The sequence below is a fragment of the Sus scrofa genome, unplaced genomic scaffold (assembly GCF_000003025.6).
Source record: "Sus scrofa isolate TJ Tabasco breed Duroc unplaced genomic scaffold, Sscrofa11.1 Contig437, whole genome shotgun sequence".
NCBI classification, from domain to species: Eukaryota; Metazoa; Chordata; class Mammalia; order Artiodactyla; family Suidae; genus Sus; species Sus scrofa.
The window spans coordinates 75,426-89,666 of record NW_018085207.1 but is presented as its reverse complement, the minus strand read 5'-3'; the positions used below and the strand labels follow the sequence as shown (position 1 = coordinate 89,666).

Genomic DNA, 14,241 nt, shown 5'->3' with positions numbered 1-14,241 from the left:
TGATATTGACCTTAAACTTTTCACTTTATTTTTCAGAAAAACCTCAGGGAAAAAAGGGTAAGTGTTCTAAAAAGTTGTTACTCACTAATCCTTTTTACACAACTGATTTCTTGAGGTTTTGACATTCCAAATCTCTTAATCAACCTGCTTTTCTTTGTCTCGTCTTTTTCTGGAATGTGTATCTTTCCACTTGCAATTTTTTGTTATAGAATTCCCCATAGAAAGTTTTGTTATAGAATTCCCCATAGAAAGTTCTTTCCATGAAGCTTTCCAGCCTCAAATCCACATCCAACTCTGCTCTTTCTATTATTTCTTCACTATCAATAATAGCACTTTTATGTTTTTTTAGAGAATGGTTTCAGGCTCATTAAAAAGTCCATGAGTTGAAGGACATTAAGTTGAAAGGCAGTAGGTTCCATCCTGTTTACCATCCAGGACACACCCCAAGTTAGGACCCTGTGACATTCCAATTTCAAGGGTCCACATTTATGCCAGTGGGACTTGCTGAAATCTGCAGAGGTGAGAGAAAATGCCCAGCAGCCTACCTGAAGTATGACTCTTCATTGTCCCTTCAAAGCCTTTATAAATTCTGCTTTTTCTCTCATCCAGAAACTTGAGGAGCATTTTTCCAACTGTGCCTGAAAACCAAATTCAAGCACTCCAAGCTAGAAGAATATTTCCAATATTAATTTTGGAATTTTATTTCTAACTGTGGAAATTTGCTGTTGTTGTTGTCTTTTGCTTTACATTGTGAATGACAGAATGATCACCTTGGTGGCCTGAATTCTGTTTAACAATTGTAGAAGAATTCTAAATCTCAAGAACTGTTCAATTGTTCTTTCAATTCTCAGTTTTTGATGTGAAACCTAGAGAAACCTTTGCCCTAAGAAGTTATCGAGAATTTTTTTCCTAAGATAGCATAAAATTTTTATAATGTTAATGTCTTTTAATCATAATTATCAGTGATAGTGTTTTTTCTGTCTTTGGTCTTTTTTTTTTTTTTTTTTTTAGGGCCGCACCTGCGAAATATTGGAGGTTCCCAGGCTAGGCGCTGAATTGGAGCTGAAGCCACCAGCCTATGCCACAGCCACAGCAACACATGATCCAAGCCATGTCTGGGATCTATACAGCTCACTGCAACACCAGATCCTTATCCCACTGAGCGAGGCCAGGGATCAAACCCGCGTCCTCATGGATGCTAGCAGGCTTGATAACCACTGAGCCATGCCAGGAATTCTATCAGTGAAAATTTCTGTTTCAAGGATAATTCAATTCAGAAAGGTATCAAATTAATATATTTGGCGGGATTTAAATGGCTTCTGTAGGAGGTATATTTGTGAAGAGATGAGTCTTTGTTCTTCTCAGTTTTTTTAATGTACCTCTCGTGAATGAGTTTTTGTTCATTGTCTATTTATTCTCTAAAAGGACATGGCCTAAGGCAAGACCGATGATTGACGTAACTTTTATGGCTGAAGGGAGGCTGTATTACCTCTTTGTCTGGTATCATTTTGACATTATTCTTCTTGGAACACAGGCATGTATGGAAGTAACACGTTTCCCTCCACTTGGTGAAAAGGACTTTAGGTCTCATGGTTCCAATACTCAGAAACGTGCCTCAGTTAGGACCCCACAGAAAACTATGGCAGTGTTTGAAAACTTTACCTTCCTCCATTCCTGACATCTTACTTCTTTGGGGGTGAATTTTTCATTTCTTCCTCTGACTTTATCGGAAATGTTAGGCAAAAGGGCAAATTATGTGGTCATTTTTTCTGTGTAATTTCACAGTTTCATCTGCTTTGTATCTTAGTCTTCTGTGCTCGATCACCATCTTCTTCAAGGTCAACGTTTAACCTCCGTTTTGTGTAATTATATTTTCAATCACATTTTGGTTTACAGATTGAATGGAATTTAGGAACACATTTTGTCAGCACATGAAATAGACTTCATAGGACTATGGCAGCAGATACAGTTTGTGACAGAGGGGTACTTTTCTGTACACTTTTCCATTACATTTTAGATGCTTGTCCCATATATGTGAGCAACTTGGTCTTTTATGGTGAAAGAGCAGGAAGGCCCGATGCAAGATCAATGATTGTCGTGGCTTATATCAGAGGAAGGTCTGCTCTATGTTCTGTCATTATTTCCTTTCCTATCTTAACTCCTTGTGCACAAAAGTATGGGAGTATAAAACAACATTGCCTTTCATGGGCTACCTGGCATTTGCAACCTTTGATTCCAAGTCTTAGGAATGTGGTTCAAGTTTAAGGAAAAAGTGAACAATGGTAGGGTTTCAAATTATTGGCCTCTTCTCTTCCGGATATTGTGCCTTCATTTGTATTTTAAATGGCTATTTCTTCTTTTTATTTTTCAGCTAAGGGTGAACAGAATAATGGCAAGTCCCTTTAATACTTTACACCTTGTATTTTGTCACGTTTCTTCTGTTTCTATATCATTTGTCTTTGATGCTCCATGATCATCTTTCTCAACTCCAACCTACACATATAATGTCACATCATAATTTTTTCATTTCTTCATTGTTATTTTAGCTAAAATTTATCATCTTCATATGTTATTCAATGCCCTATTTTCCTTTGATTTATTCTAGCCTTGCTACTCATATAGAAATTTCCTTTTTCTCAAATATATTCTAATGATAACTAACTTGTAAAATTTTGCTATTTTTAAGTTCTTTGTCCAAGATGGTTGCACTCATTTGACTGAGAAGCCCATAAACTGCCAATTAATAGTTCACTTCTTTTCTTTTCATCTGACTTTGTGAAAGTAAGCATCATTGAGGTAAAGTTAAAAATTAAACTTCCATAAAATACGAATACACGTTAATTAACCAAGAAAATGATGTGAATAGAGGCACCCATCAACCTGACCTGAACTGACTTGAATGTCCTATAAAAGCAGTAGTTCAGGATTCTGTAATTCAGTGTCTGGTGAGTTAATATACCAACGCTACCACTCTAGGAACAAAGAATGTATTTAGGAGAAGTCAGATGAGTTATAACCATAAAAAACTGAGGAGTAAAAGACTACATACTTTCAAAAGAAATCATGAACAAATTTATCAGGTCCATAACCAGAAATAGTATTTCTCGTTTTCTCATTAAGAACATGTATTTGTTTTCCCCCCTTCATTTATCGCACACTATTCAGTTCTCAAAAGGGAGCTTTCAGACATGGAATGTGTGCACGTATTTGTTTATGTGTGTAAGTGTGTGTGTGTTTGTATCTGTCTGCATCTTGATAATTTAATTTTATGGGCAGATCTTACAATAAATCTGAATTTCATTTATGTTTCTTTCCAATGAAATTTACCTTGGCTTTTCATTTTATTTTACAGATGAACATCAGAAAAAGGATGGTAAAGGCTCTTTTATATCCCTTTACTCCCCAAACACTGTAAAATGTCAGCTTTCCTGATGTCGTAAATACATCCCAGCTTTTAGTGAGCAGGTCATCATTGGCTCGCCCTCTTCCAGATCTCTACTATTCTAGCGAGATATTTTGCTTACGGACTTCTTCCATGTTCTTCCCTTTTCTGCTCTTTCAAAGCTTACATATTCCAATATAATAAAAGATAATTCATTTTGGACATATATCACATTAATGTATTTGGCAGGATTGAAATGACTACTGTTAGAAGCAGATCTGTGGAGAGATGAGCGTCTTTACTCTGTCCTTCTTTACGTCCTTTCATGTACCTCCCTTGTGAATGAGTCTCTGCTCGTTGTCTGTGTATTCTCAAAAAGGACAATGGCCTAAGGCAAGACCAGTGATTGATGCGACTTTCATGGCTAAAGACAGGCTATAATACCTCTTTGCATGACATCATTTTCAAAGTCATTCTTTTAGAACACAGACACGCAGAAATACAACACTTTTCCCTCTAATTGGTGAAATGGCCTTTGAATCACACGGTTCCTTTATTCAGAAATGTGTGTTGATTGGGACCCCATAGAAAACTATGGCAGTGTTTGAAAATTTTATCTTCCTTCTTTCCTGACATGTTACTTCTTTGGGGGGTAACTCCCAGGTATAAAAATAGTTCCTGTATTTTTCTTGGAATTGTTTCTTCCAACAATAGTAATCACCTTTCTTTCTTTCTTTCTTTTTTTTTTTTTTTTTTTTTTTTTGGATTTTGCACGACACATTAATCATCTTGGAAGCCTAAATTTCTTTAATGCTTGTAGATGAATTTTATCTCCCGGGAAATTTTCAATTGTCAAGTACCTCTCTTGTGAGTTAGTTTGTGTTTGTTTTCTGCTTTGCCTGGTTCATTTTCACTCTTTGGCAACCAGGCATCCATGAAAGTACAACAATATTATCCTCTGATTGCTGAGATGTCCCTTGAATCTCATGGTTCTGATGCTCAGAAATATTCGTCAGTTAGGACTCCTCAAAATAACCTATGGAAGGGTTTGAAAACTGTGTCCTCCTAACACCCTGATATGTTATTTACATGGACCTCTTTTTTTATTTTTCAGATGTTCCTGAAAAAATATTTGGTAAGTGTTTCTTACACCCTTTGCCCCATAACCTTTTAAACAACTGCTAACATTCCCTGCCTTTCTTTCTCTATGCCATCCATTAGCTCATCCTTCCTTTCTTCCATATTTAAGATTTTTGAATATGAAGAAAAAAATAAAAGTTCCCATCTGAGCCGAAACGAATCCGACTCAGAACCATGAGGTTGCAGGTTCGATCCCTGGCCTTTCTCGGTGGGTTAAGAATCCGGGGTTGCCATGAGCTGTGCTGTAGGTCACAGACATGGCTGGGATCTGGCGGTTGCTTTGGCTCTGGCATAGGCCAGCAGCAACAGCTACTATTCGACCCCCTAGCCTGGGGACCTTCATATGCCACAGGCGCAGCCCTAAAAAGGAAAAAAGACAAGAAAGAAAGAAGGAAAGAAAGAAAGAAGGAAAGAAAGAAAGAAGGAAAGAAAGAGAGAAAGAAAGAAAGAAAGAAAGAAAGAAAGAAAGAAAGAAAGAACGAAACAAACAAAGGAGGGAAGGAAGAAAGGAAGGAAGGAAGGAAGGAAAGAAAGAAAGAGGGAGGGAGGGAGGGAGGAAAGGAAGAAAGAGAGAGAGAAAGAAAGAAAGTAAGAAAGTAAGAAAGAAAGAAAGAAAAAGAAAGAAAGAGAAAGAAAAAGAAAGAAAGAAAGAAAGAAAGAAAGAAAGAAAGAAAGAAAGAAAGAAAGAAAGAAAGAAAGAAAGAAAGAAAGAAAGAAAGAAGGGAGGGAGGGAGGGAAGGAAGAAAGAAAGGAGGGAGGGAGGGAAGGAAGGAAGAAAGATTTTGAATACGACTACTCCCATATTAATTTCTTCCCTCTCTTTTGCCTAATTCCATCCCTTCCTAATACTTGTTTTCCTTTACATGCCTTTTCTTCTCTTTAAACATAGGTGGAAAAACGAACAACAAAAAACACCTTTTATGTCTCCAGAGAATTGCCCTGCTTTAATTATGACTTTTGGAGGGATAGCAGTGTTAGGCTGATCACTACCTCCCTTCAATTCTCTATATATTTTCTTGCGAATCACCAGAGATGTAGAATGTCTGTGACATTTCAAATTCAAGGGACAGTAATTATGCAACTGACACTGACCCACAACCTCTTTGGGTGGAAAGCTCCAAATCTGCTAAATAAATGTCTTCCACCTTCTGCTCTTTCAAAGACTAAAATTTCAGATGTCATTCCCCGGTCAAGTGTGAGCTCTAAGTCAAACCTCTCACATTCACATTGATCATACGACCCAATAGTGCTAGTTATCAAGGTATTTTGTTTTGTTTTGTTTTGTTTTTTCTTTTTACCTACTATGGTGTGGCCTTTTTTTTTTTTTTTTTTATTTCAAAATCATTAGTTCTGCAAACTGCAGACTTTCTCTGCAGTATGTTCACCTGCTAACAGAGGGTTGTCTGATAACATATCTCTCATTAAGAAAATGTTATGTTAGTGAAATGAGAAGTGATTTTCTGTGGAAACTTAAAAGATTTGTTCAGAAAGCACTAATTCAAAACCAAAAGTTTTACCTCATCTATGCTCTTGATATTTTCATTGACACTTTTGTCTCAGGGGAAAGGGAGTTTAGCAATATATTGCTTTGAAGTTTGCAAGAGGCTAAAGTGGCTACTGCTATAGTAACCCATATGCAGAGCAGGGCCCCTTTACTGTAGGTTTTAAGAGTATTTTATATTATCATTTAAGTAATTATTAAATACTATACTATTTTAAAATATATCTCTTGTATATCATATATGTTCATGTAAGTTTTCTCTTCTGAAAAAGTCATAGACCCAAAGGAAGACCAATGATTGTAAAGTCTTTTCTTCCATAGGTAGTGTTATACTAAATTTTGCATGGTGTCATTCTCAGTTTCTTACTCCCTTTTGCACCCAGGCATACATGGAAGTACAATAATATCACCCTCTAATTGGTGAGATGGACTTTGAATCTCATGATTCCAGTTCTCAGAAATGTGTGTCAGTTTGAACCCAGAAGAGAAAACTATGTCAGGGTTTGAAAATTTCGTCCTCCTCCCTTCCTGACATGTTACCCACATTTTTGAGTGAATTGTTTCTTAGTTCTTTTGCCTTATTGGTAAATGTGAGGCAAAAAAAGGCACATCCTGGGCCAGCACAAGCCCAGTGATTGATATTCACTAACCCAGAGGAACTCCCATTCTACCTCCTCTTGGGGGGCTGTTTCCAGTCTCAGACTCTTAAAACTACACTCATTCTCCTCAGTGAGATGGACTTTGGTGCTTATGTTTTAAATTCTCATAACAGTCAGTCAGTTTGAACTCAAGAGAAAGCAAAGGAAGTGTTTTGACCTCCTCCCGTCCTAACATGGTCCTCTTATTACCTGGAATGAATTGGAGTTTTCTTCCTTCCATTGAGTGATTGGTGTGAAAAGGAAAATGATATGTCTCATAAGGTATTTCACTGTGAACCCAGCATGGTTATTCAACTTCCACCATTTGTACTTCTTTTTCTTTTTTTTCTTTTTTTCTCCACCCCATGGTGTATGGAGTTCCTGGTGCAGAGATCAGCTCCAAGCTGCCGTTGCAACCTACACCACAGTGGTGGCAAGGCCAGATCCTTAACCCCCTGTGCCTGGCCCAGGAATGAACCTCATATCTCAGCACTCTAGAGATGCCACTGATCCCACTGTGCCGCAGTGGAAACTCCTCACTATTAGCACTTCTGGGATTTCTCTTTTTGGTCCATCTAGGCAGACTTAGTTTTTGTGTCCATTAAATGTGAGTAATAATACATTTCCAACCTTCTGAGGTGTGAGTTTTCTTCAATGTGGGCTGACTTGTTTGATTTACAAACACTCTCCCAGGCTTTTAGGACTGTAATACCTTCTTGTCATATGATTTCAACAAGACCTGCTCCACTTAGGCTTGGCTTAAGATAGAAATTTGCATTGTAGGATTTTAGGCATTCATCATTTAACAAAATGTGAACAGATTCATCCAGGAAACAAACCCTGCATTTTCTCTACAGCACTGTTTCAAGATGTTAATTGTTGTAATGGCTTAAGAAATTTTGGGTTTTAAAAAAGTAATGAAGTCGACCTCGACCATTAAGTAACAGCCAAGGAACTTATTAGAACTAAGAAATGGAATAATTATGGCACTACCATTGCCAAAATAGGAAAGTTTATTTTTTTAAAGTAAACTTGGAGCTATTATTTTAAGACTTTTCCCCAATAAGGGAATATTTTTATATTTTACCCCTATAGTCTTTTGGGAGTACAATCTTTTTTTTTTTTTTTTTTTTTTTTTTAGTTCTTACCTTTTATTTTTTTTTCTACTGTACAGCATGGTGACCCGTTACACATACCTGTATACATTCTTTTTTCTCACATCATCATGCTCCATCATAAGTGACTAGACTGAGTTCCCAGTGCTACACAGCAGGATCTCATTGCTAATCCATTCCGAAGGCAATGTCTCTATCTATTAACCTCAAGCTCCCAGTCCATCCCACTCCCTCCCCGTCCCACTTGACAACCACAAGTCTATCCTGCAAGTCCATGATTTTCTTTTCTGTGGAAACGTTCATTCGTGCCGTATATTAGATTCCAAATATAAGTGATATAATACGGTTTTTGTCTTTCTCTTTCTGACATACTTCACTCAGTATGAGAGTCTTTAGTTCCATCCATGTTGCTGCAAATGGCATTATTTCGTTATTTTTATGGCTGAGTGGTATTCCATTGTGTATATATACACACCACATCTTCCTAATCCAATCATCTGTCAATGGACATTTGGGTTGTTTCCATGTCTTGGCTATTGTGAATAGAGCTGCAATGAACATGCAGGTGCATGTGTCTTTTTGAAGGAAAGTTTTGCCTGGATATATGCCCAAGAGTGGGGTTGCTGGGTCATATGGTAGTCCTATGTATAGTTTTCTAAGGTACCTCCATACTGTTCTCCATAGTGGTTGTATCAGCTCACATTCCCACCAAGAGTACAGGAGGGTTCCCTTTTCTCCACACCCCCTCCAGCACTTGTAATTTGTGGACTTTTTTTTTTTGCCTTTTTTTTTTCTTTTTTTTTTTTTGCCATTTCTTGGGCCACTCCTGCGGCATATGGAGGTTCCCAGGCTAGGGGTCGAATTGGAGCTGTAGCCGCCGGCCTACGCCAGAGCCACAGCAACGCAGGATCCGAGCTGCGTCTGCAACCTACACCTCAGCTCAGGGCAACGCCGGATCATTAACCCACTGAGCAAGGGCAGGGACTGAACCTGCAACCTCATGGTTCCTAGGATTCGTTAACCACTGTGCCACGGCGGGAACTCTCTGTGAACTTTTTAATGATGGCCATTCCGACTGGTGTGAGGTGATATCTCATGGTAGTTTTGATTTGCATTTCTCTAATAATCAGGGATGTTGAGCATTTTTCCATATGCTTGTTGGCCATCTGTACATCTTCCTTGGAGAAATGTCTAGTCAGGTCTTTGGCCCATTTATCCACTGGGTTGTTGGCTTTTTTGGCTGTTGAGTTGTGTAAGTTGCTCGTATATTTTAGAGATGAAGCCCTTATCAGTTGCATCATTTGAAACTATTTTCTCCCATTCTGTAAGTTGTCTTTTTGTTTCCTTTGCTGTGCAAAAGCCTGTCGGTTTCATTAGGTCCCATTGGTTATTTCTGCTTTTATTTCTGTTGCTTTGGGACACTGACCTGAGAAAACATTTGTAAGACTGATGTCAGAGAATGTTTTGCCTATGTTCTCTTCGAGGAGTTTGATGGTATCTTGTCTTATATTTTTTTTTTAACAAAATGAGCTCTTATCCACTGTGTGTGTGTGTGTGTGTGTGTGTGTGTGTGTGTGTGTGTGTCTATGTCTGTGTGTCTCTGTGTGTCTGTGTGTGTTCTGGCATTCAGATAGTTATAAATTTAGACATGAATTTTGCAATAAATTTTGTTCTGGTGTTCCATTTCCGTATTGACCTTAAACTTCCCATCTTATTTTTATTTCTTTTTAGAACTTCAAGAAAGAAATGGTACGCACTCTAAAAATCATTATTCACCAACCTCTTTAACATAACAGACTCCTTGATGTCTTAACATTCCCAGATTCTTAATTTCTGTGCTTTTGCTGGTATTTCCCTTCCCTTGAATGGGTACCTTTATGTCTACAAATTTAATTATAAACTTCCTGATGGAAAGTTCTTGCCATCTCATCTCCCCATCTAAAGTCTGTTTCAATTCTTCCTTTTCCCATTCTAGATCATTCTTTCCCATAAAAATTACCATTTTTTTTTCTGCTTTCCAGATACAAGTTATAGGCACACATAGAGATAAAGACATTATGTTAAAAGGCAGAGGGTTCCATTCTGTTTCTCTTCCAGGACACATGCCCAGTTAGGACTTCCATCATATGCCCATTTCTAGGGCCCACATTTATGCCAATGAGATGTCCCCAAACCCACAGAAATCAGATAGCATGTCCAGTGGGCTGAGTGAAGTTGGCCAATTCATTGACCCTTCAAAGCTGTGTGTATTCTGTTATTTTTCCTTGCTTGGCCATGAACTTATTTGCTCCTTTGACTTTTATGAGTAAATGTGAAAAGAAAACAAGCAAATCCCGTTAATGTGTATTCCTGTGTCCCTAGCCATGGTTCCATCTGATACAGTATTTTGGTCATTAGTCAAAATCTCCATCTTTTTCTTTTTTCTGTTTTTTATTTATTTATTATAAATTTATTTATTTACATATTATTAATGTTAATATTACCACAGCTCACCCTAATGCCGGATTCTTATCCCAGAGAGCAAGGCCAGGGATCAAACCTATACCCTGATGAACACTAGATGGGTTCCTTTCCACTGTGCCTCAGTAGGAACACTCACCACCATCTTTTTCAAAAACCATATCCTAACATTCTTACATGACTCCTTTCTCAGCTCTTTGTCTTCTCAAGGTATACTGCACGTTCCTTTGTTATTCACTTTCCCGCATTGGTATTTCTGTGATTTGTGCTGCTGCTGCAATATCTGCAGGCATTTTCTTCCTGTACAGTAATGCTAGTCATCACATCCCTCTGAAGCGCTGTCATTTTCAGTGTGGATGGTGTGTAATGTGTCTGTCCAAGAAAAGTTCCTGTCCTGCTATTTAAACACGCGTTGGTGGCGTCGAATGTTTTATTTCCCTCCTTTTCATGAGATTTAATTCGGACATCTTCATTTAGGCTTGGGTTGAAATACAAAAACAAGATCAAGTATTCCTCAGTTGATATAAATGTGAACAGAGACATCCAGTACATAACCAAGAGTAACCTCTAGACATGGTCTCTAATCTTCTGATTCAGTGTTTGTGTCCAGTTTACTGACCACGGCTTCCCCAAACCCCGATCATGTGTACCAGCAGCCAAAGAGCTTTTTGGATCGTACAAACTGAAAATGACAACCAAACTAATGACAAGTCAGTTGAGAAATTTTTAAAAGTAAACTCTAGGACTAAGAGTCTAAATATCTCTACAAATACAATAAATTTCTCAGTTAATGCTCCTCTCCATTTCTGGATAAGAGCCTTGAACAGGAGTAAGGTTTGAACAATGTGGATGTGTGAGCATGTGTGTGTGTGTGTGTGTGTGTTTGTATATCTGCATGGTTTATAATTGTGTTCCTATTTAGGGTTTGTATCTGACCATTAGCAAATTTATTATAAATGCAAAACATTCAATAAAATTGAACTACCTTTTTCTTTGTTTCTTTTGATATTAACAAGTGTTAACATGGATGTTTTCATTTTATTTCTCATATTTTGGGGGGAGAATTGGTAAATTTTTCTGACAGCCTTTGGCCCACAACCTTTTAAAGGAATGCTAACATTTCCTGTCTTTCTATGTGAATGCCACCCATTGGCTCACCCTTCCCCTCTCCCCTCCCCAGTGTTTTGGCTACGGTCTACACCATATTAATTTTCCCCATCCCTTCTTCCAAATTCCATCCCTTTCCGGCTCTTCTTTGTCAGTGCATACATTTTCTTCTCTGTAAACACTAGGGTTTGTTTCATTTTTTTAATGTCTCCAGTGATGTGCCCTGATTTTGTTAGGATTTTTGTACAGAGGAGGGGTACTAAAGTGAGTATTAGAAGTTTGCCTTCTGCATTTGTCATTCAATGTCCTGCATTAGTTCTTCCATGATTTCTCTTCTCGATACAATACAGGCAGGCATTACTTTTGTGTCTAAAGCTTACTAATGATATATTTCAAAGTTTTGCCATTTTCAAGCTTCTGAAGTGTGACATTTATGTGTGCTCAGTTGTTTGTTTTACAACCAATTCCACTATCATGTAGTAATTAAATCCTTTTTCCATGTGGTTTTGTTAAGACATGAGTCACTTAGGTTTTTTGCTAACCATAAGAAGTCACATTATAGGGGTCTATATATTCATCAGCTGACAAAAGTGTGAATTGAATTATCCAGGAAATGAACCCTGCGTTTTCTGTAACACAGTGCTTCATGATGTTATTTCATTGTTCATGTCTTCTTAGTACGTTTAACATTTTACAATAATGAAGTTGACTCCACCTAGTTAGTAACTGCCGAAGAACTTATTGGAGCTAATAAAAATAATATTCACCCTAAATGTCTAAAATGGTAAGGAACATATTTTAAAGTTAAACTTCAGAACTGTTATTGTAGTCATTTTTCTCAATTAAGACAATACATTTATCTTTTTATCCTATTTCCCTTTGGGAGAATAGTCCCCTAACAAAATGAGCTCTCAACCACATTGAGTCGTGTGTGCATATGTGTGTATGTGTGTGTGTGTGTGTGTGTGTGTGTGTTGAGTTAGTTATTAATTTAAAAGATGAATTTTGTGAAAACGTTTTTCTTGATGTTTCATTTCTATGACATTGACCTTAAACTTTCCATTTTATTTCTCTAAAGTACCTCAGGAAAGAAATGGTAAGTATTCTAAAATCTCGTTACTCAAACCTCATTCATATGACTGATTTCTCGCGGGCTTAACGTTCTAAATTGCTTAATCTGTATGCTTTTCTTTGTCTTGTCTTTCTCCTGGGTGTCTGTGTTTATTCCAAGTAATGTTATTTTTAAACGATAATTTTTATTTCAAGAGAATACATTTTAAGTATATTTGGATTTAATGTTTGTTTGAAGCTGTATATAAGTCCATCTGCACACAGAGTATTGTTCAGTGGTGGCTTTAGTCAACCTATGCTTTCTCTCTCTCTTTTGAAGTACCTCTTTTTGTGCATGAGTGTGTCTTTTCCTCTTATTCTGGGAAAGGTTTGAGATCCAGTACACACCAGTGATTGGCACATTCCATATCCTTTAAACCAGAGGGAGTGCCAATTCTACTGCCTTGCATTCTGCGATGTGCAGCTTAGCCTCCTTGCCATTAGGAAGGATACGAAAGTGAAATCTCATTTCCTTTGAAGTGAGGTGGTCTTTGAACTTGGCAGTTTTAATTCTCAGAAGACAGTTCTCAGAAACAACTTTGGAAGTGTTTGAAAGATTTGACCTTCTCCTTTCTGACACTGTGCCCTCCCTTTCAATGAACTGTTTCTTTCTTTCTTTTAGTTACCAATAAACGTGAAGAAGAAAAGGGTAAGTCCCATGATTGCATTTCCTTGTATACCTAAACATGGTTTCATCTGTTACTTGTGCCTTTCCCTTCACTTGCAAAGATTATAGTTCTCAACTCCAACATCTGCATATTTTACATGCTCTTCTGTCAAATCTGAATCTTATCTTTACAACGGTAGGTTTCCACTTTTATTCGCTATTGAATTATCCCAAAATATTGCTCTTTGACTAGTCTTATATTTGCAATATATGCAGACATTCCTTCTCAGTCAAGGTGCTTTACTGGTGCTTCATTTATCACATAATATTGGACTGTAACCTGGACTATTTGAATGTTATATGTCACAGAAACTCTGAAATCGTTTATATATTCTCTTTTTTTTTTTTTTTTGATCTTTTCATCTTTTCTAGCACAGCACCCACGGCATATGGAGGTTCCCAGGCTAGGGGTCCAATTGGAGCTACAGCTGCTGGCCTACGCCAGAGCCACAGCAATGCGGGATCTGAGCCTCGTCTGCAACCTACACCACAGTTTATGGCAGCGAAGGATCCTTAACCCACTGAGTGAGGCCAGGGATTGAATCTGCAACCTCATGGTTCCTAGTCAGATTCGTTAACTGAGCCACCACGGGAACTCCATGAAATCTTTTGTATATTCTTAAACAGTATGGAATTATTTGCTTTAGCGGACACTTAACTTGTTTAAACTCAAACTGCAAGCACTACAATGCCTGTGGTGGTTGACAATTGGGTCTCAGTTTGGGTTTTATTATAAGTCATCCCCATAAGCTCATGGCTGAAATTCAAAGGGATTTAGGACAAGTTCGTATGTCGCTCTGGGGTTCTCTTTTTTGGTTCTCCTCTCCTGCATTCCTCTTTCATTCTCCTGTGTTCTTAGTTCTTTCTCTGGTCCCTAGATCCAAAAATAAGAGACTTTCTATTAGACTATATGCAGCATTGCTAACTGGGTGCCCTCAGGGTAAGCACACAACAATTAGGAAGCCTGATTTATGCTGGTCACTTGCTTCACGGTTTGACTCGCCAACAAATTTGGTCTGCGTTTGTTCACTCTCCAGGGCTTCCAGTAGTTGCTTCGTATATTTCATCCAAAGTTTATGGTTACCTTCTACGAGGAGGGTCAATTTGTTAGCACGCTAATT

At 37.8% G+C, this 14,241-nt stretch overlaps 1 protein-coding gene across 22 annotated transcripts in view; it reads left to right on the top strand.

Annotated features, from left to right (window-relative positions):
- LOC100518053 (paramyosin) overlaps positions 1–14,241 on the top strand; it is a 121,092-nt gene that overhangs the window by 32,200 nt on the left and 74,651 nt on the right. The window contains exons 7-12 of one of the 22 annotated variants that reach the window (XM_021082063.1): positions 37–57; positions 2,372–2,392; positions 3,353–3,373; positions 4,497–4,517; positions 12,422–12,439; positions 13,076–13,102. The exons of 19 other annotated variants lie outside the window; for them this stretch is intronic. In XM_021082063.1, coding sequence (XP_020937722.1) covers positions 37–57; positions 2,372–2,392; positions 3,353–3,373; positions 4,497–4,517; positions 12,422–12,439; positions 13,076–13,102 — 129 coding nt within the window. Of the gene's footprint in view, positions 1–36; positions 58–2,371; positions 2,393–3,352; positions 3,374–4,496; positions 4,957–12,421; positions 12,440–13,075; positions 13,103–14,241 lie in introns of those variants that run through there. 2 more of the 22 variants (XR_002341246.1, XR_002341247.1) reach the window with 2 other exon arrangements.